Genomic DNA, 24107 nt, shown 5'->3' on the forward strand with positions numbered 1-24107 from the left:
CCAAGATAAATTAATTGAAAGAAAGTGGGGCAAACACAACAAAATGTGCCAAGTTCTCCAAGTCAATAAATGGCAGCTATATACTGTATTTTCATTGTGAATTTCCCATTAGATAGATAGATATATACTTTATTGATCCCATCTATCTATCCATCTATCTATCATTTATTCATTCTTTCATTTACCACCACTTATTTGAAGTGGCGGGGGCAAAAGTCTAAGCAGGGAGGCCCATATGCCTCTTTCCCCACCCACACTTCTCAACTCATAAGTGGTATCTGAAGACATTCATATTCATAAGGTAAATATAATCATCCTAGCAAGCCCTGGGTTTTCCCCAGCGTTCTCATTCCTGTAAAACTTCCACAATGAGGCATCTGCATTGTATCCATATCAGATGCCTGAACCACGTAAATTGACGTCAGCAGCTCTACTCTGAGACTCTCTTGGATGTCTGTGTTCCTCACACAGTCTCTAAGGAGAGTCTTGCCACCCTGCAGAGAAAGTTCATATTGACCGTTTGTACCCATAATCTCATTGTTTCTACAAAATCCTTCACTAAGTCCACGAAACACATGTACATTGATTGGACAGACCCTCCAGGATCCTCATGATGGTAAACAGCTGGTCCACTGTTCCTGTACAGTTCCTGGTCCAGATCTAATTATGCAATTCTCATTACGCTATAACTTATTAAGTTTATTACATAGAGAATTCACAAAAAATTATTTTTGTTGCAGATAGATTCCAAAATGGCGGGAAGACAGTTGTCAGTCGAACAGCGGGTGCAATGTGTTTGCCTTTTCTCGATAACGGGCAATGTTTCCGAGATGCAATGCAGAATGCTGGAGGAATGTGGACCGCCTGCAGTGCATAGGAACATGATCTCCCAATTCAACAAAGTGTTTGACCGGACTGGTAGTGCTATTCACCTGAAAAATCCTGGATCATCGAGAAGTGTGCGAACGGACGACATGAAGAATCGTCTTCACGCCGAACTGGAATCGTCCCCGCATAAATCAAAGTCATACAGATGATTGTCTGCAAAGCTGAACATTGGTAAAACCAGTGTGCTGATGATGTTGCATGAAATGAAACATACGCCCTACTATCCATGACTTCTTCATGCACTCAACGAGGACGACTTCGACAGGAGGATTGAGTTTTCGGAAGTGTGGCTGGCAAGACTGGAGAGAGATGTGGAACTGGCTCGAAATGTGGTGTCGACTGATGAGGCCATTTTCCACACATCTGGCTCAGCCAACAGACAGAACTTTGTCTTTTGGCGAGCAGACAACCCGACATTACCATTGAAGTCGAACACAAGTCCCTGGGAGTGATGGTATGGACTGGTGTGTCTTATGATGGTATCGTTGGCCCTTATTTCCTTGAAGGAAATGACACAGGGGACAGGTACCTCAACTTGCTTGTGAATGATGTCATCCCAGAACTGCAGAACAGACAGAACTTCGACCGTATGTGGTGGCAACAGGACGGGGCTCCATCTCACTTTGCGAAAAATGTGAGGAACTTTCATGACCAACAGTTTCCAAACCGGTGGTTAGGACGTTGAGGGGCCTGTTGAATGGCCTTCACAGTCGCCTGACCTTATCCCACCAGATTTTTTTCTTTGGGGATATCTTAAAGACAAGGTCCACGCGCATGCTATTGACAATTTGGAGGATCTGTGCCTGGCAATTGTTGAGTGTGAAATCAGTGAATTAATTCAATGTAAGTCTGTTTCATTTATTACAAGATATTTCGTATTTGTATTGTTTTCTTGCATTGCATTAAAAGCTGCATAATTAGATCTGGACCATGTTAGTCAGGCACTTCCTGGGTTAGTTACCTCTTTATTTAAAAATGGGATAATAAGCTTCCAGGCATATCTCTGGCAGAATGGTGTTATAGAAGCCTAGGAATGGTACAAAAGTGTCACAAAGGGGACTGAAAGTGACCCTCAAGGTACTCCTCACATCAAACTTAAAAGAAGTCACAGGTCATTGGTCTGGCCATTATTCTTGTTCCAACTTCACAGTTTTTTAGTTGCGTTAGACATAGTGGCAGGGGTTCAGCTAACCATAATGGTTATAGAAAGAGGACAGGGAGATTACAGTAGCACTGGTAAGTATTGTACTAATGAACAGGTTTTTAGTAAACACTACCAAATATCATGTTATTTTATTATTCTTACAATTATAACTGTATTTAGGTAGGTGAAGAGAGGCTGGAGAAAGCCACACAATATTTACATACTTCTGTCATATCACCTATGTCTATATATCCAATTTCTTTTTGCTTTTACCTTTTCATAAATATCGTATTTAATTTTGATTTCGTTTTTGGAAATAAAATCGTAACAACGCAACGTATAACTGCAAAAATCACGTCTCGTCTCCTTCCAAATTTTTTTTTTTTTTTTATAAGAGAGAGATGTGACCTGAAACTAGATAAAGAGAATCCATTTAAACAAATTACACTAAAACATTACAATTGTTCATTTATTTACTGAGGAAAATTATCCAACGTTACATATTGTGTGTGAAAAAATGTGTGGACTTTTAGGATTATATGTTTATTTGAAGAGGAAATTAAACTCATGTGTTTCAATCAATGAGATGACACTCAAGTGTGAGTGTGGGAGGCCCTGTCCTAGCTAAAGAACATACATCTGGGTCTTCACCGTTAAACTCTGGTCTTTGCCACACAGTTTTCTGAAAGTGTGTTATTCTTCAATCAAATGACATTTCTAAAGACCTCAGATAAAAGTTGTTGATGTTCACCAGTCTGGAAAAGGTGTCAAAACCATTTCTAAAGAGTTTGGACACCACCAGTCCACTGTCAGACAGTCTGTGTACACATGGAGAAAATTCAACACCATTGTTAACCGTCCCAGGAGTGGTCGATGAACAAAGATCAACCCAAGAGCAAGGCGTGTAATATTCCAGGAGGCAAAAATTACAGACCTAAGGATCTAAACGCCTCTCTTGCATTGGGCTAATCTTATTGTTCACGAGTCCACTATCAGAAGAGTAATGAACAACAATGGCGTGCATGACAGTCTTGAAAGAAGAAAGCCACTACTCTCCTAGAACAACATTCCTGTCCATCTAAATTTTTTTAAAAACCATATGTATAAGGTAGAAGGCTACTAGAAGAATGTTCTGTGAACAATTGAATCTGAAATAGGAACATAAGTAGCATTACGTCTGGTGAAAAGCAAAAAACACATTCCAGCATAAGAATCATTATTCCATCTGTGAAAATGGTAGTGGCAGGATCACGAACTGGACTTGCTTTCTTGCCTCTGAAACAGGATGGTTTGCTATAATTGATGGGACTATGAATTCTGAATTGTACCAGCAAATTCCACAGGAAAATGTCAGGGAATCCTTTAATTAACTGAATATCAAGAGAAAGTGGGCCATGCAGCAAGAAAATGACACTAAACACACACACACACACACACACACACGCACACGCACACACACATTATTCTACCAAAGAACTGCTAAAACAGAAGAAATTCCCTGTTTTGGAATGGCTGAGTCAATGTTCTGTCCTTAATTCTATAGAAATGTTGTGAAAGCAGTTAATGCAAGGAAAACCACCAACATGCCTGAGATAAAGTAGTTCTGTAAAGAGGACAGGGCTGAAAATTCCTCAAAGCTGAAGTGCAGGGCTGAACAACAATTACTGGAAATGCTGCACAAGAGGTTCACAGCAGACACTGAAAGCTAACATGGGATAATTTATTTGTTGAGAAAATAAGTAACACTAGAATCCCATGAAGCCTGCTAAAATATGCGTAATGCCGGGCCACCTTGAATTCCCTCACATCTCCTCATCAGTGCCTTTGTTTTGCAAATGTGTCAATCAGCATTGGCAGCAGGCGGCCTGCTCAGCTATCCCTCACCAAAACAGCTGAAATTCTCACAGCTAAAGTCTGTTTATCTGGCAGTGAGGTGACTGGAATTGTATAGGAAAATAATATATCGTTATTTGACATGCATACATTTTAAATGTGTTCCGGGTCTATAATGATCTGTGTAAATGTAGGATAACAGGAAATGTGAGGCAAGAAATGTTGAACACATTTTTCATGTTATACTAAGGACGACAAAATGTTTGACGTGAAGTGTATAATATGTGAAGACTAAAGTCCAGATATCAAATAAACACTTTCATAAAAGGTATAACAAAACAAGTGTACTTTTATTCAAGAGTAAAACTGAAGAAAAATGAATTGTTCAATTTACACGTTGCTGTCAATGTGTCAAAAACTGAAGCCAACATATCAATTGATTGGAAGTAGAGATGTCTGGTTGGTTGGTGAAGAGGTAAGAATTGCTGCCTCATAATCAAGAGGTTGCTGGTTCAATCCTGGGTTTTCCCTGCATTTAGCGACTTAAGCAATAAGCTGCTATTATTAATACTATTATATAATAAAAACATACATTTGATTTGAGTCTGAAACAGCCGATGTAAATTTATGGTACTTGTAAAAGTTAGTGTTTTCTTTTTTTATGTATTTATTCACTTTTATTCTCTCAGTCACGCTTACACTCCCCTCAATCTGACATGGTTAGTTTTCAAATAAAGAAATAAAGATGTGGTATAATGAAATAAGTGTGCTTTTATGTGTGATTTTTTTATTTGTTTTTATTTGATTTTATTATTGAATAAAAGCATACTTGTTTCATTGATTTGTTGGAGACTCAAATCAAACATATGTTTTTATTATACTGTATAATACTACTGCTACTAATAATAATAGCTGGTCACTACTAAAAGCACTAAATGCAGGGAGGACCTGGGATTGAACTAGCAACGTCTCAATTATGAAGCAGCAGCTCTTATCCCTCCACCAGTGTAGTTGCTACCTATGAGACAGCCGCATTTCCACTGTGAAACACACAAACACACACATACACGCAAATTTCTTTATTTGGGTTTTCATTTTTACACATTGACAGCAACATGTAAATTGAACAATTTCATTTTCTTCGGTTTTACTCTTGAATAAAAGTGCACTTGTTTTATTATACCTTTTGTGAAAGTGTTTATTTGATATTTAGACTTCAGTCTTCACATATTATACACTTCATGTGAACATTTTGTCATTAGTACTAGAACGTGAAACAATTTGCTTTAGTTATGTGTTCAACATTTCTTGCCTTGCATTTCCTGTCACCCTACACAACTCGTCGTAGACACAGAACACACATGAAATGTATGTATTTCAAATAATATTATTTTCCTATACAGTTCCAGACACCTAACTCCCAAATAAAACAGATTTCAGCTGTGAGAATTTTGTGTCCGACTTCAGCTGCCTTGGTGGGGGATGGGATCAGCACAGTGATGAGGAGCTAAATTAAGGTGGCCCAGCATTACAAATATTTTCTCAGGCTTCAGGGATTCTAGTGTTAATAAGTCTCATATCTTTGTGTCATTTGTTTAATTGGGTTCTCCTTATCTTTTACTAGCAGACAACCCGCGCTTCGCAGCGGAGAAGTAGTGTGTTAAAGAAGTTATGAAAAAGAAAAGGAAACATTTTAATAATAACGTAACATGATTGACAATGTAATTGTTTTGTCATTGATGTGAGTGTTGCTGTCATATCTATCTATATTTATATATCTATATCTATCTATATATATATATATATCTATAGATATATATATATATATATATATATATATATATATATATATATATATATATATATATATCTATATATATCTATAAATATATATATATATCTATATATATATATATATCTATATATATACTATAGAATACCGCGCACAGCGGAGAAGTAGTGTTTTAAAGAAGGTACGAAAAGAAAAGGAAAAATTTCAAAATAACGTAACATGATTGTTAATGTAATTGTTTTGTCATTGATATGAGTGTTGTTCTCATATCTATCTATCTATCTATGTTGTTCATATCTATCTATATATATATACCTCTATCGATCTATCTATATATATATATAGCAGAATACCAAGGTCAAGAGCTGAGAAGTAGTGTGTTAAAGAAGGTACTAAAAGAAAAGGAAAAATTTTAAAACTAACATAACATGGTTGTTAATGTAATTGTTTTGTCATTGATATGAGTGTTGTTCTCATATCTATCTATATATATATTTCTCTATCTATCTATATATATATATATATATATACCCGCTTGGCAGCGAGAAGTAGTGTGTTAAAGAAGGAAAGAGAAAGAAAAGGAAACATTTTAAAAATAATGTAACATGATTGTCAAAGTAATTGTTTTGTGTATTTGCGCAGCGCCACGGTTGTTTTCGTAGCTGCATCAGAAAATGTACTACCACGCCTGACACGCCTCCTTTTACTGTTTTCTCACAGCTTGATTGCTGCTGTCATATACACACACACACACACGATACATGCATACATGCATACATGCATACATACATATATATATATATATATATATATCTTCATATCTACATATCTATATACATATCTACATATACACACACTGCACATACATACCTATCTACATATATATATACATATATATACATACACACACACAAATTATATACATGTGTGTATGTATATATGTATGCATTATGGGATCTGTAGTTTATTGTGTTACCAGCGCTTCATATACCCGGGTTTAATAACAATAATACAGTATATAAAATGATCTCGGGCGGATATAATTACACATATATCGGATGTGGCCCGGGGCCCTTGAGTTTGACACATATGGACTAAATAGAACTTGAAAAGATATATTTTTTCAAATGTGATCGCGCAATTCAGATAGAGTTGACGCTAAGACTACAGCCTGCATGCCTCAATAAGTCATCCTCCTCGCTCTTACTTTTTACCGCTCATCTAATGAATACACTGAGTATGGCTTTACCAAAACAATCATTGATGGCTAATAAAGTATCCATTATTCGAAAGTATGTAGATGAGATATATATATATATATATATATATATATATATCGCAGCGAGAAGTAGTGTGTTAAAAAGGTAGAAAAGAAAAGGGAACATTATAAAAATAACGTAACATGACTTTCAATATACAGTATTTGTTTTGTGAGTGTTACTGAGTGTTGCTGTCATCAAGGATTTGATTATCATTATTTCTTTCAATCAGGTTCGTATTTGTAGAATGTGTTGTGTTCAAGTTACATTCCGTGTTTGTCAATCGCTGTAAAGATGACAGGTTTCATTCATCGATTCGCTTCTTACTGCACCAATAAACAGCTCGCCTTCTTCTTTATCTGAGACCTGACACACTGCATGCACGGGTTTTTTACACTGTCTTCCTTTAGCGGACATTGACTTTTTCCACCCGTGCTTTGTTTCCACAGTAGCTGCATTTATGAATATGCTTATCAGACGCCTTCATATTTTTGCTGCCTTTCAATTGTGTAATTCGGGTTTTTGTTCAGCTTTGGAACTGTTGCTTTTATCTGTGCACCGCGCCAGTTCACGTGGAGCCACTCGTGTACTTGCATCGGGTTCCCAGCTGTGCTGGTGCCATCTCGTGCTATGTCCATAGCTTTATTTAATGTTACCTTAGTCCTGGCACTTAAAACTTTCTCTAGTTTCCGCCAAGTTTGTGCCAAACACCACGCTGACCATCTCATCTTCCTCTGCATGAATATATAAAGTCTATTGGACGCTGACACGGAATATATACAAAAGTCAAAACTTAGCAGAACTCAATATATGGTTGTATAAAAGTCATTCAATTATATATAAAGTCAAAACTTGAACATATAAAGTCTGAGAAGCTGGTAAGGAAGCTGTATATAAAGTCAAACTTGTTTCTGAATATATAAAGTCAGTGAGGGCTTTGCCTTTATTAGTATAGATATATAGAGCAAAATAGCTTGGCAGCGTGATAAGTAAAAAGAAAAGGAAACATTTTAATAATAATGAATATATGTAATTGTTTTGTCAGTCATGAGTGTTGCTGGCATATATATATATATATATATATATATACATACATGTGTACATATATACACACACACATAAATGGGGTGCCAAACAGGCAAATACATTGATTTTTTGAATATATAAAGTCGACGCCAGAATATATAAAAGTCAAAACTTTAATATATAAAGTGAATATATAAAGTCAAAACTTGAACATATAAAGTGTATATATAAAGTCAAACTTGTTTCTGAATATATAAAGTCAGCTTGGAATATACAGAGTCAAAACCTGAATATATAAAGTCGAATTTATAAAGTCATTCCTGATTATATAAAGTCAACATCGGAGTATATAAACTCATTCCTGAATATATAAAGTCAAAGTCAAAATATATTGATTGAAACGACTCTGAACTGAACTAAGTTAACAAAATGTATTCAGAAAAATAAATTAAAAACACTGTTCGGTTAATGTTTTGAAAATGATGCATGTGCCCTGCCCAGGATTGGTTCCTGCCTTGCACCCAGTGTTGCTGGGATTGGCTCCAGCAGACCCCGTGACCCTGTGGTCGGATTCAACGGGTTGGGAAATGGATGGATATTCCAGCGCTGACTTTGTATATTCCGACGCTGACTTTATATATTCCAGCTGACTTTATATATTCCAAGTTTTGACTTTATATATTCAGAAATGACTTTATATCTACAAGTTTTGACTTGATAGTTAAATTTAGTCATCATTGCATAAATTTTTCTTCACCATAGAAATTTAAATACTAAATTCAACTTCCATTCCTACCAAAGATATTTCTGGCACTAAATAGAACCTACTTATATCCAAATTCGAGCTATTGAGCTGTCGCCTGCCTGCCTGAATAAGTCACCTCCTCGCTCTTACTTTTTACCGCTCATTTAATCATGGCTAGTGGCGGAAAAATTATAAAATGGAAGGAGGATTACACTGAGTATGGCTTTACCAAAAACAATTATTGATGGCGAATAAAGTGAAATTATTCATAAAGCTTCAATTGGTGATCTGTTTTTCTGTGTTAACCTCATATTTTTTCATACTTCTTCTCAAGCCAAGGGGGGCCAGGGTAAAATGAATCGAACCGCTGATCAATGTAATCGGTGTACCAGGAAATCATGCATTGACAGAAGTCCCCCTTGCTTGGAATGCAAAGTGTGATTAAATGCATGATTTTTTAACGCGTTATGGAGCACATGCATCGAAGCTTCTCAGCTGTGCTTGTGCTAAGAAAAGGAAAGATTTTAAAAATAACGTAACACGATTGTCAATGTAACCTTTGTAAGTAGTGCCTGGAGGATTCAGTGTGGAGAAACTCTAGAGACAGCGTGTGTATTAACTTGTGGATTTTTCTGTGAGTATTTGGTGGCAGCGTCACAAAGTCGTAACACTGCGTTAGCAGCGGAGTGCAGCTCAGAGCGAAATGAGGTGAATGGGAGGGGAGATGATGACGTGACTCCCCCACCCGCCTTAACTGTCAATCCCCCACAAACACAGTCTCTTGGAATTTGCATAAGCACAGCCCTTCACCTGCAATTTTAACTTAGTTACAAAGTGATTTATATCCCTGCGTCCTCTCTTTAAACTTGTATCCCGCATTACCCGTGGGCATGACAAACGCCAGCGGCAGCCTGTCTTTGAAGTTAATTTAAACTTTAGGTTTACACGTGCTTTGTTTCAGTAGCAGCACTCATGAATATGGTAGTATATGTCACTCGCCGCTTCTTATTGTTTCGCTGCCTTCTCAATTATATAATGCATGTTTTCTTCAGCGCTTTTTGGAGCTCTTCCTTGTTTTCTACATACTGCGTTGACAGTCAGTTCACGTGATTACGTGGCGGTGTGATGATGTCACTGAAACTCTGCCCCCATGGCTTTCGAGTTCCAACTCCATTACAGTAAATGGAGAAAAATAGACTTGCCCAACTTTTGTAAGGAAGCTGTAAGGAATGAGCCTGCCAAATTTCAGCCTTCCACCCACACGGGAAGTTGGAGAATTAGTGATGAGTCAGTGAGTGAGTGAGTCAGTGAGGGCTTTGCCTTTTATTAGTATAGATTAAGACTTCCATAAAAAGCTGATCATGTTTTAGGTCATATTTATGCAGAAATAGAGACAATTGTAAAGGGTTCATGGACATCCTGGCATCACTGTAGCTAAACTGTATGCACAACAGAAGAGCAATACAGAAGGTCCTAGTTATGGTACATTATCATTTATATAGAAACAAGATGAAGTAGTGTGGAAAATGTTAGACATACATATATTGAACACATATTGATAACCAAATTTCATTTTGGCTCCCACTCTAGTTTTCAATTAGTTACTGTTACTCTTTACAAGATGTATACAGGACACAATCTCATGAAAAAAAAAATACTGGGGAAAAATTCAGCACTTTCAAAATGCATTTTAGGGCCGACTACGATATCACTAATGGGTTTACAATTGATTTACTTACCTGAATGCATAGGGATATTGTAGGATTTAATTTTTGGGTCTGTAATATTTGATTGAGACTCATGAACATACTCTTGATTATCTGTGAGAAAAAAATAGAGTCAAGAAAAATATTTGCTTTTTGTATAACTGTCATCACTGAATATAGTGTCAAAGTCCTTAAAAATCTAAATTTGCAATTTAACATACTAATAATGAGTGTAATGAAAAGTTACAATTGCTGCTACCCACTCAGCTACTTGGTTAAATAATGTTCCACTAGTTCCCATAATGTTATTTACCTAAGCGAACAACAGAAAATAGGACATGATTATTCTGTAGAAAGGTATTGAGATTCACTGCTATCACACAGAATGCAAAGTACATCCTTGTGGCTTACTCGTAAGATAGCCTGTAACACTAACAAGAATATGCATATTGAAAAACTGATTAATAAAACAAAGTCATCACCAATTCTTAAACTATGCACATCGGGTTTTTTTCGTCTTGATGAAGCAATGGATAATTAGGCTAGAGTACTGAGGTTTAAACCACAAAGTTTTTGAGCTAACCCCACAACCTGTCAGTAGTAATGTCATCTATCTATCTATCTATCTACAGTGGATACGGAAAGTATTCAGACTCCCTTCAATTTTTCACTCTTTGTTATATTGCAGCCATTTGCTAAAATCATTTTAATTATTTTTTTTCCTCATTAATGTACACACAGCACCCCATATTGACAGACAAAAAAAGAATTTTTGAAATTGTTGCAGATTTATTAAAAAAGAAAAACTGAAATATCACATGGTCCTAAGTATTCAGACCCTTTGCTGTGACACTCGTATATTTAACTCCGGTGCTTTCCATTTCTTCTGATCGTCCTTGAGATCACCTTCATTTGAGTCCAGCTGTGTTTGATTCTACTGATTGGACTTGATTAGGAAAGCCACACACCTGTCTATATAAGACCTTACAGCTCACAATGCATGTCAGAGCAAATGAGAATCATGAGGTCAAAGGAACTGCCTGAAGAGCTCAGAGACAGAATTGTGGCAAGGCACAGATCTGGCCAAGGTTACAAAAAAATTTCTGCTGCACTTAAGGTTCCCAAGAGCACAGTGGCTTAAATGGGACGATCAGAACCCTTCCTAGAGCTGGCCGTCCGGCCAAGCTGAGCTACCGGGGGAGAAGAGCCTTGGTGAGAGAGGTAAAGAAGAACCCAAAGATCACTTTGGCTGAGCTCCAGAGATGCAGTCAGGAGATGGGAGAAAGTTGTAGAAAGTCAACCATCACTGCAGCCCTCCACCAGTCAGGGCTTTATGGCAGAGTGGCCTGTCGGAAGCCTCTCCTCAGTGCAAGACACATGACAGCCCGCATGGAGTTTGCTAAAAGACACCTGAAGGACTCTTGAGATGGTGAGAAATAAGATTCTCTGGTCTGATGAGACCAAGATAGAACTTTTTGGCCTTAATTCTAAGCGGTATGTATGGAGACAACCAGGCACTGCTCATCACTTGTCCAATACAGTCCCCACAGTGAAGCATGGCGGTGGCAGCATCATGCTGTGGGGGTGTTTTTCAGCTGCAGGGACAGGACGACTGGTTGCAATAGAGGGAAAGATGAATGCAGCCAAGTACAGGGATATCCTGGACAAAAACGTTCTCCAGAGTGCTAAGGACCTCAGACTGGGCGAAGGTTTACCTTCCAACAAGACAATGACCCTAAGCACACAGCTAAAATAACGAAGGAGTGGCTTCACAACAACTCTGTGACTGTTCTTGAATGGCCCAGCCAGAGCCCTGACTTAAACCCAATTGAGCATCTCTGGAGAGACCTAAAAATGGCTGTCCACCAACGTTTACCATCCAACCTGACAGAACTGGAGAGGATCTGCAAGGAGGAATGGCAGAGGATTCCCAAATCCAGGTGTGAAAAACTTGTTGCATCTTTCCCAAGAAGACTCATGGCTGTATTAGCTCAAAAGGGTGCTTCTACTAAATACTGAGCAAAGGGTCTGAATACTTAGGACCATGTGATATTTCAGTTTTTCTTTTTTAATAAATCTGCAACAATTTCAAAAATTATTTTTTTTGTCTGTCAATATGGGGTGCTGTGTGTACATTAATGAGGGAAAAATTAATTGAAATGATTTTAGCAAATGGCTGCAATATAACAAAGAGTGAAAAATTGAAGGGGGTCTGAATACTTTCCATACCCACTCTATCTATCTATCTATCTATCCTATAGTGCCTTTCACATCTAAGTGCCAGGAAGGAAGAATAGGAATCCTGGCTGGAACAAAGGATGGATTAATGGATGGACTGGGTGAACAGGCTTACTGGGAGCAGTTAATTCCGCCACACGACAGGTGGCAGTGATGAACCAGATTAAGACACCTGCAAGGTAGCATTGGAGTTGGACTCCAGTAACACAGTTCTGTTGGGGTTTTTGGATACCACCAAAGGCCACTGCCTAGGGAGGACTGCTCTGGTTTATGCATGGCCAGGATATGCTCTGGATGACCTGGACAGGAGACTGGAAGCAGTTCCTGGGTTGAACTTAAAAGAAAGCCCACTTCCTCACTTCAGAGTCAGGAGGCAGTAGGTAATGCTCTCTTGGAGGAGGATTGAGAGGTTTATTTTTGCTGGTGTACTTATGAAAAGGTGTATTTGTCAAATTAAAATTATTTATATAAACCCGGAATTGTGTTTGGGTATTGCTGTGTCTGTGGTTTTGGGTTCAGTTGCACCCCTAGTGCTTACTCACCATCTCTCTCTGTCTTTGTCTTTATATTTATATCACTCAATATTTCTCATTTAAGTCAAAGAACTGGGTAGTAGATATCCAATAAAAATGGATATTTCGATATATTAATATTTATTCAGAAACAATAGAAAAGCTAAACACCCCAAAATCTCAAGAATGCCTTGACAGATTTAAATTAAATTTGGTGATGTTGCCAACACTTTTTTTTTTTAAATTTGTTATATTTGTCATCAATAATGCAAGTAGGACATTGTAAAGCACCACATACCCCATTTCACTACAGCTCTGACAGACATCTCACTCAGAAATGGGGCATGCCAGTTTATGTAAATGTATGCCTTTGGCAGAAGTGAAATGAATGGGGCATGTTTGACTTGGCTTGCCAGGTGCTGTGGCTGTGAGTGTAGTTAATTTTGCACAACTGATCAAGCAAGAAATGCATTTAATATATATTAATCCTCCATGCCTCTTTCTTATCTACAACCTTATGCAAATATCTCAGTGGAGACTACATTTCCCACCAGCCAGTGCACTGCTCCAGGCGATGGCATTAGTGCTTACAAAGTTTTTTTTTATTTACAAAACAGGGATGTCATCAAAAGGTAATGGCTGCTGCACATTTTTTCCCCCAACCACTCTGGGGTAACAGTTTCATTATCTCGCTGGATTATAGTGTTTTTCTTACACCAGTGTTTCTTGGGAACTTGGGAAGTTCCTTGATCAGCACTTGAAGAGAAGGGGTGGGGTGTTTCTCCTTTCATGATTCCAGCATGATTGGAAAAGCAGAAGAAGGAGGAGGACTCCTTGGTGAAATGAGTGCAGTTAGAAACGGAAAAATATCACGCAGCATTTATTAACACATGTGACAATAAATCTGAGATAACCCAATTATACTTTTTTTTTTAATCAGTGCATTGGCTTGTGTTTTTGAAAAAGCCTACACTGTTCTTCACATGCATATTGTCATTAACTTTGCAATACCAACAAATGATCAGTGTTAAATGTTTTGAAATAAAAAGGGAAATTATCAAAAGAAAAACACCACTACTTAAATCAATGGAGCTATGACTCAACTGAATGAAGCACGATTTTCTCTATAGATGATGGAGATGCTGTTTGATATAATGTGATAAGAAGAGAACAGGACAGTGCTTTTCAGTGAGATAAAGTCATTTAAAAATGACAGTAATTAACTTTTTATGGTATACATTTATCCAAAATCACTGTATACTGAGGCAGTACTAATCTTAGGATTTAATAATAATAGAAATGTGAGATTTTCCACTTTAAATCACCTTTGTAACATTACTGAATATGTTTTAATATGGAGTTCTGCTGCAACCTCTTTAACACTAGCACCACCAAGGACTGCAGGAAGCAATGGTTCAGTGGTAATCAGCTCAAGTGAACTAACAATATTACCCACTGGCAAAGAGAAAAAAATAAAAATACAAAAACTGTATACATTCTTAGGGGGCATTCTCAGGGCTTCTGTGTTAACTGTACTTCTACCTCACATCACAGGTTGGCACTGTCACTAACATTTTTCCTTTTTGTGTTCTCAGATCTGACATTTGCAGACTGAAGGACATCGGACATGACTTCTGCTGCTCTTCTGGAAGTGCCATCACTCCCACCCGGTAACTACTTAAAGCAATGACCCACTGGAAGTAGGCAGTCATTGTGGTCTCATATCTGGATAAGGCATTTCCATCTTGCATCGCACTGGCATTAACTTTGTTTGTTTGATGTTCTGATTTTCTTTGGCAAAACACCTGCCATCAAATGGAGTTCAGCCTATGGTGCCCAATCCCCTCTCATGTCTCTTGTGTATGTATATATATATATATATATATTATATATATATATATATATATATATATATATATATATATATAAGAGAGAGAGAGAGAAGGTTGCTGTTTTATTTCTACAGTAGTTTAATCCAATAATGAGAACAAGTTAGCTGTTCATATTTAATCTGTTTTTTTAATATGAAAAATAAATAACATCAAATACCAAAACTAATTACATTAAAAGGTTAAACTGATTTATATATACTTGCTTTCTGTGGCAGATTATTCAAAGTATTGAACAATAAAGTACCTTTTTTAATGTGCAGATTATTGGGTGGAACATTACTCAGTGTTAAGAAATGAGGCTGAGATATGTTGTCTTCTGGAAAGGAATAGGAACTCGATGGTGAGCTACCATCCTAAAATAAAAAAAAAAAAAAGAACAGTACAGGATGTTGCTGTTGTACTAACAATGAGCAAAAATAGCAGCAGTTGTATTTGAAACCAACACTGGACTGAGTGTGAGTATATCATAGAGCATACTCAGTCAGAATGGCCCAATTTACAGCCTCTGACCTAATATTTAAGATGGCTCAAAGGGTTATTTTTTATTTTTATTCATTTTAAGTAAAAGCAAATATAAATCCATACAATCAAATCAAATTTAACAAAACCAAAATTCATCCCCCTCCCCCCAAAAAAGAAAGAAAGAGAGGAGAGTCAGCCAACTAAGCAAATCTTTGAAGCAACAAGGACGGAAGTGTATCCTTTTCCTCAATATAGAAGCTTATTCTAAAATGTTATTGATTAAATCTTGCCATATTTTAAAAAAGGAGCCAAAGATCTCATTAGATTGTGTCTTATCTTCTTGAGACTGAGTGGAATATAAGGACTTATAGTACTCTCTAAATGTGTGGGTTATATTTTTATGGTCTATGATTTTATGCTTGTCTATGGTGGTAATGCTGGTAATTGCTGTTATTGCATTCGGACTTCCTGCTTATGGATTTGTTGAGCTAAAATCTTATTGGTCTTCTCTCCGTGTTCATAATAATTATGTTGCAATTTAAAGATGAGTAGTCAGTTAAATTCTGATTGAAAACCCTGTCTTTTTGTATAAAGTACCTTTTTTGGAGACCTGGCATATTCTAGAACTATTCTGAAAATTCAGCTCATTAACTTCGATGCCTCCTTGGTATTAAATTTATTTTTGTGAGAAGGATATGAAATAATCTGTCCTTGTTAAAAATGCCTTCAGAGTTTCCCCAGAGTATTCCTGCTGAGACTTCTGGGGATTGATTTGTTTCCAGAAAATAATCAATGTTCTTGTATATGAATTCTGTACAGAGTTAATCAGCTAATTACAGGGGGTTAAGACACCAGCTACGAGATGAGTGTGTAGGACTTAATTTTCATGATCAGAGGGGTGTGGTTGGACATAACAATAGTGTCATATTTACACAATTTGATAATGGGCAAAAAATTATTGTCTACAAAGAAATAATCAATTCTTGAGTAACAATGATGAACTTGTGAGAAAGAAGGAGTATGCTCTAAGGTTAGGATTTAAAAACCAACCACGGGTCTGATAAGTTCTGATCAATTAGAAACTGTGTAATTATTTTTGCAGTATTAGATGTTATCACTGTTGTAGCTGATGACTTCTCCAGGGGTCTCAAGTATAAATGGTGTGTACGCACAAAAATGTTGTGGGCGCCGTTTCCATGTCACATCGCAATGTATAAAAACTAAACTTGGCATAAACCCACACACATTTTCACGCCAGCTCAATCCCTTGCATACTTAAGTTGTCCACTCGGTTTTGCAAACTGCCGGCACCCAGCATCAAAGCAGTATACTACTGTTCCTGTGTTGTTTCCCTTTATTTTTTAGATTCACATCCCTGATGCAACTTTATCAAATACCTTGAAATTAACCACATATCGTTTTTTAGTTCAAGACATCTGATTGTAATCAACCTGTAACCATATAATGGTGCACCAAATGGCCAAACTATTCCAAATACCATAGCCACTTTAGCGTTGTTACTCTCAGTGCACCACTCGGAGTATTTTAACCCACTGTATCTGAATTTAGAATCACAGCTGTATAGCTCTGCGGCAGATTGGGTCAAGAGTGGAGAGAATTATCGGGATACAGCTTTTTTAGCACACGCTGCCTCAGCCATGTGCAAAGTCTAACACTGAACTTCCCCATTCGTCAAACGCTTCAGAGCCTTTCATGTATGGATCTCGCACTTCAGAAACAGTTTCATCCCAAGAGCTATAAACGTACTCAATCAGCCCATCAAGTTTTCCCGGTAGAACTTGTGTACTTATAAGTACAACTGCCTCACTGTAAACTTGAATTACAGTTGTAATATTGCACAACCTGAGCCACTTATGCTTTCATATTGTATATTTTTCACTGTTTTTATCCTATTATTATTATTGCTGCTGTTATTTTACAATTTAGTAGGAAAATAAGTTTATGGAGGATTTGCATATTGAATCTCGTTTTACCATACAATAACAATAAAGGAATTCAATTCAATAGATGAGAACACATTTTTACAGATGATGACGACTGGCTTCTAAATCAATTTAGATTTCCAGGTGCTATCTTATTGGAGCTCTTGATATCATTTTTAAGATGAAATGTAGTAAAGTATATATATTACATTATACAGAAAATTAGGGTTATATATATTCATTTAAATAATATATATTGTTAATGATTAAATATGCGAGGACTCGGTGAGCAGCAGTAGCGATATACTGGCTCCTCATTCAGGGACTGTTCCTGCCTTGCGCTGTATGCTTGCTGGGACTGGCGCAACCCTGGATGGATAGATGGATGGAATAATTAAACATGTACTACAAAGATATTTTAATGTGCCTTAAAAGTTCTGAAGAATTGGCGGTCTAAGCTTACAGATGGCTTGATATTTGTTAAACAGCTGATTGTGTGGTGAATGGTTATTTGGAGAAAGAAAAGGAAGGACAGGAATCAGGGGTCAGTACATTTGAAAGAGACAAGTACTGCTGCAGTGAATAATTTTATTGAGGGTCGCGCAGGGTGTAGCAAGCATCATGAGGGAAGCAGGAACAATCTCTGGAAGGGACGCCAGCTCATCGCTACCACTGCGCCAACGTGCCTCAATATTTTATACATGCTTTAATTTCTACCATCATGAAAATAATATCAAGTATACATCTTAGTATTTAAATTGTTTAGAGAGCTGGTAACATCATGAATGTAATATATTTTGTGTCCTGTTGGCGCTTAAGAGGCACGTAGTGATTCACACGCATAAGAGTACTTAGAAGAACAAACAGAATATGAAGCATTTAACATGCCACTTTAGTTACAATGGGAGTTGAGAAACTATTAAACAATTTTATGATGAAGTTTATGACAATCTACTTTAATGACAAAATAAACTACGTGATTAAAGTGGAAATTTTGACCTTTTTTCACACTGTGTCCCAGTTTGTTTTCTTTTCTCTGTACCGTAATAAGCTTTCACATAGCACTCAGATGGTGGGCTACAACTCGCGTTTTCAGGGCGACTTTGATATCTGACCACTTCTTATTTTTTTTCAGGCACTATGTGACTTTCTGAACATGAACTTTCAAGTTTCTCCACCACTCTGTCACTCAATCTACTTCCTTTTGTTGTTTATATCACTGCTTAAACCAACAAATAGTAAGTTTTTCATTGGCTCTACTTTCGCTGAAATTCTTTTTTCCTATGCTTTTGTCATTGTCTTTTCACAGAACGCAAAACATAAGAGGCTATTTATATTGATTTGCATAATCAAAGAAGTGTTATTCTGGCAGGAGTCGGGGTGAGGTGGCAGGCACGTACACAAGCGTTACTTTTCACGCTGACCAGTATTTATGGAGCAGAAGAATGTGAAAGTTCCCATACGCACAGATTTATGCATGTGGATTTTTTTGTGCGTACGCACATTTCTGTTTTTGTCCGAACGTTTTGTGTGAATTGCATGCACAGCATTATGCATGAGACCCAAGGTCTGGATGTAAAACACAATCGAAGTCTCCATCCATTATAATTTTATGAGTTTAAACGAAAATACATTTTGGAGGAAATCGCTATCATCCACGTTAGGTGCATAGATATTTATTAGACCTTTTTTAATATTAAGTAAATTGCCCCTCACCATGAAATATTGCTGTTCAGGATCATATATTACGTCTGATGCTACAAATGGGATAGTTCAGTGAATTAAGATTTCCATACCCCTGGTTTTCTTCGCAACCAAATCTGGTCCTTACTTATTAAGTGAGTCTCCTCTAAAAATACTATCTTGGCATTTAAACCTGCTAAGTGAGGGAATACTTTCTTTCTCTTTAATTCCCAATTGAGACCTCTGGCATTCTAGCTCATAAAGTTCACTGTTTGGTCATAAAAACATTGCTTCTGAAAGTTTGTTGACATTTTGTAGTCTTAAATTAAGCTAATACATTTTTACATATGATAGCTCTGACCTAGATTTCAGATTATTGCCTGGTGTTATGGCTATGAAGCCTGTTGTTGTCAAATTAAAATAACAATTAATTAGAAAAACTATATTTTAACCCAGGCCTAATTGTATGCATATATTTTGTTTTTCTTTACCGTCCAAGGAGTTTGGTTCACCAGTTGATTCACTGGATTCAGTTCCTGAATGCAGCTCTTTCCACATGATGAACTTGATGAGAAATCTGACCTGCTGGTGTACTGAAATTAAGAACAGACAAGTGTGGGAGAAGGAAAATCAGAAGCGATACAGAAAATGTTCACTTAATGACAAATCATTAATTTAATAATGGAAAGAAAATAACAAAAGACAGTTAATAGATTGTGTTTTATATTGCTAATACTGGTTCATTTACATTCAAGACTGAATAAATTAATAAACAGAATGAGAAAGTTAAGGATGATCATCTTTATTTACAAATCAAATGCATTAAAATCAGGTTAGAAATTATATTTTAGGGGCTACTCTTTGCCCTACAGACTGAAATCTGAGGGCTTAGGGGAATTTTTCAAAATATACTAAATAGGTTTCTATCTTTACAGAACTGTGAATGTGACTTATTTAGACTAATTAATAGCAGAGATAACTATACATTAGTACATCTGTATAGACTGAATTTCCATTTTTATTAAAAATAAAACAGGTTTCATATAAGTCAGTGTGCTTTAAGTATTCCAGATTTGGCTAAAGTCAAAGACACGGCAGACTGTCTACAGTAAATAGTCACTTGTTAGCAGTGCTCCACATTAAAATCACCATGTCTATTTTACTAACAGTAGCAATTTGAAAAATGTTAAAATTCGAATCCTGTGTGGCTGGCTTTGTATGCCAAAGCACTAAATTTCAGATATTCATCCACAGCAATCCCTTGACTATGAAAACAGTATAGCAGCAGGTAGCATGACAGCACTGATGCAGCTAAAATGACAAATGGAATTAAAGGATTGCTGAAGTACAAGTGAGATCTCCAGGTTTAAATCAAGGCCAACTTTAAAAAGAGAATGAGATCTGTGTGGTGACTAATAAGATAGATAGATAGATAGATAGATAGATACTTTATTAATCCCAAGGGAAATTCACATAATCCAGCAGCAGTATACTGATACAAAGAAACAATATTAAATTAAATAGTAATAAAATGAAAAGAATTAAAATAAAATTAATGTTTGTCGGTGGAATTGAAGAGTCGCATAGTGTGGGGAGGAACATCTCTTTAGTCTGTCAGTGGAACAGGACAGTGACAAAAGTCTGTCACTGAAGCTACTCCTCTGCCTGGAGATGACACTGTTAAGTGGATGCAGTGGATTCTTCATGATTGACAGGAGTTTGCTTAGTGCCCGCCGCTCTGCCACAGATGTTAAACTGTCCAACTTTAATCCTACAATGGAGCCTGCCTTCTTAACAAGTTTGAGAGGCGTCTTTCATCTTTATGCTGCCACCCCAGCACACCACGCGAGAAGAGGGCACTCGCCACAACCGTCTGGTAGAACATCTGCAGCATCTTACTGCAGATGTTGAAGGATGCCAACCTTCTCAGAAAGTATATTCTGCTCTGAGCTTTCTTACATAGAGCATCAGTATTGGCAGGCCAGTATATAAGTGGTTCAACTGGAGATTGTCACACATGCGCATCAGAGGATCACTCTCAAGTTTTTCCCAGGTATGTAAATACCACTCCAGGCCAAGAGGGGGCACTGCTGGTAACTGTCTTGCCTTTTTCTTATTCCACAGAAATTGGCCAGTTAGGACAACGGACTCGGCCCCTTCTATTCCCTGCTCTATAAAAACATGACTGTCCGGAAGGAGGCTTCCAGAGCTCAGGAGCTCCAGAACATTTAGATGACAGGCATAAAAGCCATAATTTGTACCCGTCATATTATTCTGGTGGTCACAGTTTTTTGTTTCCTTTTAAGCATTGAGCAAGGATTTTGTTCAGACTGTTAAATAAAGAGGGATCTCCAGGTTGGCACCCAAAAATGTATTTTTTTTTGAGCTTGTTACTCCATCAGATGACCACAAGAAAAACTGAGCTTGAAGAAGTAATTTGAGAACAAAGGAGGCGATCACAACAAGTGAACAGGAGCAGAGCAGGAAGGAGCAGAATTGTACTTTATACCTTATTGCAAATGGAACATAATCTCTTGTCTTAATTTGATTTTATTTGCCATTTCTTCTTCCATAGTTATCCCCGTTTTCATATGGGCTTGGGTTTTTTTTTTTTAGACTAGACTTCTCCGATAGAGGTTTCATTGTGATTTACTTTTAATATTCAAAATTCTTGATTTTTTTTTTGATAAAATTCAGAACCAGGTTTTTAGGATTCTAGTGCTGGACATCAAATACAAAACAGAACAAGGTTTGACTGCATCACAGTACATGGCTTCAAAAACTGACTATCAAACTATTTGCCTTATTGACCATATCGTCACACTAGATGGCTCGTGTTTTTACTTTATGATTAGCTTAAATGTGCTATGAAGTTGACGGAGCCTTTTAAATTCTCCAGCTACGCTCTGTGTAGTTTTCCAGTTGTACAGTCCATGCTGATGAAGCAGCAAATAATTAAATAAAGGAAGACCACTTTCTCCAAGAGTATTAATGTACTCACTTTAGATTTCTTTACTTGCAGCACAGCTTCTAGGACTTCAATCTCATCAAATCGTCTAATCATGGGCTCCAGTTCAATAACACACTCTTTAAAAATACAAAAGAAACTAAGTTTTAAAAAGAGATCTTTTGTTAACTTATGGAAATTGTCCAAGTTGAAATGTTATATAAGGCAAAAACAATACATTTACTAAAATACATAATATCTTCAAAAATGCTTAACCCAATTCAGGGTTGGAGACTATTTGGTTTTAATTTACATTCATAGTTACAGGGGGGGAAAAAAACTTCTCTACCCCTTACATGAGCGAAAGTGAAATTCTCAAAGATATTAAAAAAAAAAATCTTTAAGGCAACCAATACCTAATAAATACTAATTGAATTCAAATTTAATTCAAGATATGCAGATTTGGGTTTAACTTTGAAGGTGATTAATGAATGAGATATTCCCAGATGGACTAAAACTGGCTTGTGCTAACTTGGAAATAACCTTTCGGAGGTTTCATGACATAAACAATTTATAAACTGAGAAGGGGAAGAAGAATGTTCCACAAATTGGGGATGTGTTGTCCTTAACATATTGAGCGTGACGGATGAGTAGTTCTTCACTGACAATTTTGTAGAGGTGGATGGCACTGTTGGAGTATCTTGCTTAACAAGCTTCATTTGAAGAAAAAGGATCTGATTAGGGAGGAGGTGAAGGACCGAGCTGTATGGAGAAGGTTGATCAAGCACATCAACTCCACAAAGAAGTGGGAAAAGATGAATAGTTGTTTTTTTTTTGTATTTAAATTCTTGACATATTCCTGTTTTTTATCCAATTATTCTATTCAATATAATCTAAAGACTTAGGTTAAGATATTTACTCTTCATTAAGATGAAAGTAATTAATATTTAATGCATTGCTGAGTTTCCAAGAACCGGATCAGGCATAACCTTGAAGAACTTCTTTTGGGGATCTCAGTTCATGTCTCCATCAAAAGCTTAGTGAAGGACTACAAGTATCAGTGCAGAAAAAGACACTATATGACACAGAGACATGTAGACAGATGGTAAAGACACTATATGACAGACAGACAGACAGGTAGACAGATGTGAAAGACACTATATGACAGACAGACACTTCCAAGGAAGAAATTAGCATTTATCAGAAGGTCAAGAAATTTTATAAACAAGGTCAAGAAATTTTATAAACAACAACAGCCCACCTCATATTCACACATCAATTACAAAACAGAAGAAAACTTCTGATTTAACTAAAATCAGGACAAAAGTCACAGTGAAGCAATATAATGGGATATTGTCATAGGTATGGAGGACCCCTGTTAGCAATAGCACTTAATACTAGTGTACCATAGACAAGATGTGCAGCATTTTACATAATGGCCATAGCTTTTATATTTATTCTCTCCTCCACTTCTAAACTCTGATGGGATGAGAGTGGGTCCCATAACTGAGCTTGCCTTCTTAATGATCTTGTTGCTTAAGTGGGCTCCTCTTAAAAGTGATGTTTTTGCCCCAGCACAGCACAGACTGACTATCAAAGAGTTATAGAACTTCTAAATGATGTCACTGCCCACATTAAGCGAACACAGTCTCCTAAAACAACAGTCTGCTCTTCCCTTTCTTCTCAAGCACCTCTGTGTTACTACATGAGCACAACTTGTCATTGATGTGGACCCCCAAATAACTATAGCAGTGTATAACCTCCATATACACTCCCTGAATGCCTCGCAGTAAGGAGACCTGGGTTTGCTTCCTGGGTCCTCCCTGCATGGAGTTTGCATGTTCTCCCCATGTCTGCATGGGTTTCCTTCGGGTGCTCCGGTTTCCTCCCACAGTCCAAAGACATGCATGACATTGGTGATTCTAAATTGGCCCTAGTGTGTGCTTTGGTGTGTGTGTCCTGCGGTGGGCTGGCGCCCTGCCCAGGGTTTGTTTCCTACCTTGTGCCCTGTGTTGGCTGGGATTGGCTCCAGCAGAC

The 24107-nt window shown here is 37.1% G+C and overlaps 1 protein-coding gene across 1 annotated transcript in view; it reads right to left on the bottom strand.

The window, feature by feature from the left end:
• Window positions 1–24107, bottom strand: part of ripk2 (receptor-interacting serine-threonine kinase 2) — an 86312-nt gene that overhangs the window by 11484 nt on the left and 50721 nt on the right. The window contains exons 7-10 of the mRNA XM_039754291.1: window positions 22125–22210; window positions 19615–19716; window positions 15280–15388; window positions 10427–10507 (exon numbers count right to left, since the gene is read on the bottom strand). Of these exons, the coding sequence (XP_039610225.1) occupies window positions 10427–10507; window positions 15280–15388; window positions 19615–19716; window positions 22125–22210 (378 nt within the window). The remainder of the gene's footprint in view (window positions 1–10426; window positions 10508–15279; window positions 15389–19614; window positions 19717–22124; window positions 22211–24107) is intronic.

This window comes from Polypterus senegalus, chromosome 5 (assembly GCF_016835505.1).
Source record: "Polypterus senegalus isolate Bchr_013 chromosome 5, ASM1683550v1, whole genome shotgun sequence".
Classification (NCBI taxonomy): Eukaryota; Metazoa; Chordata; class Cladistia; order Polypteriformes; family Polypteridae; genus Polypterus; species Polypterus senegalus.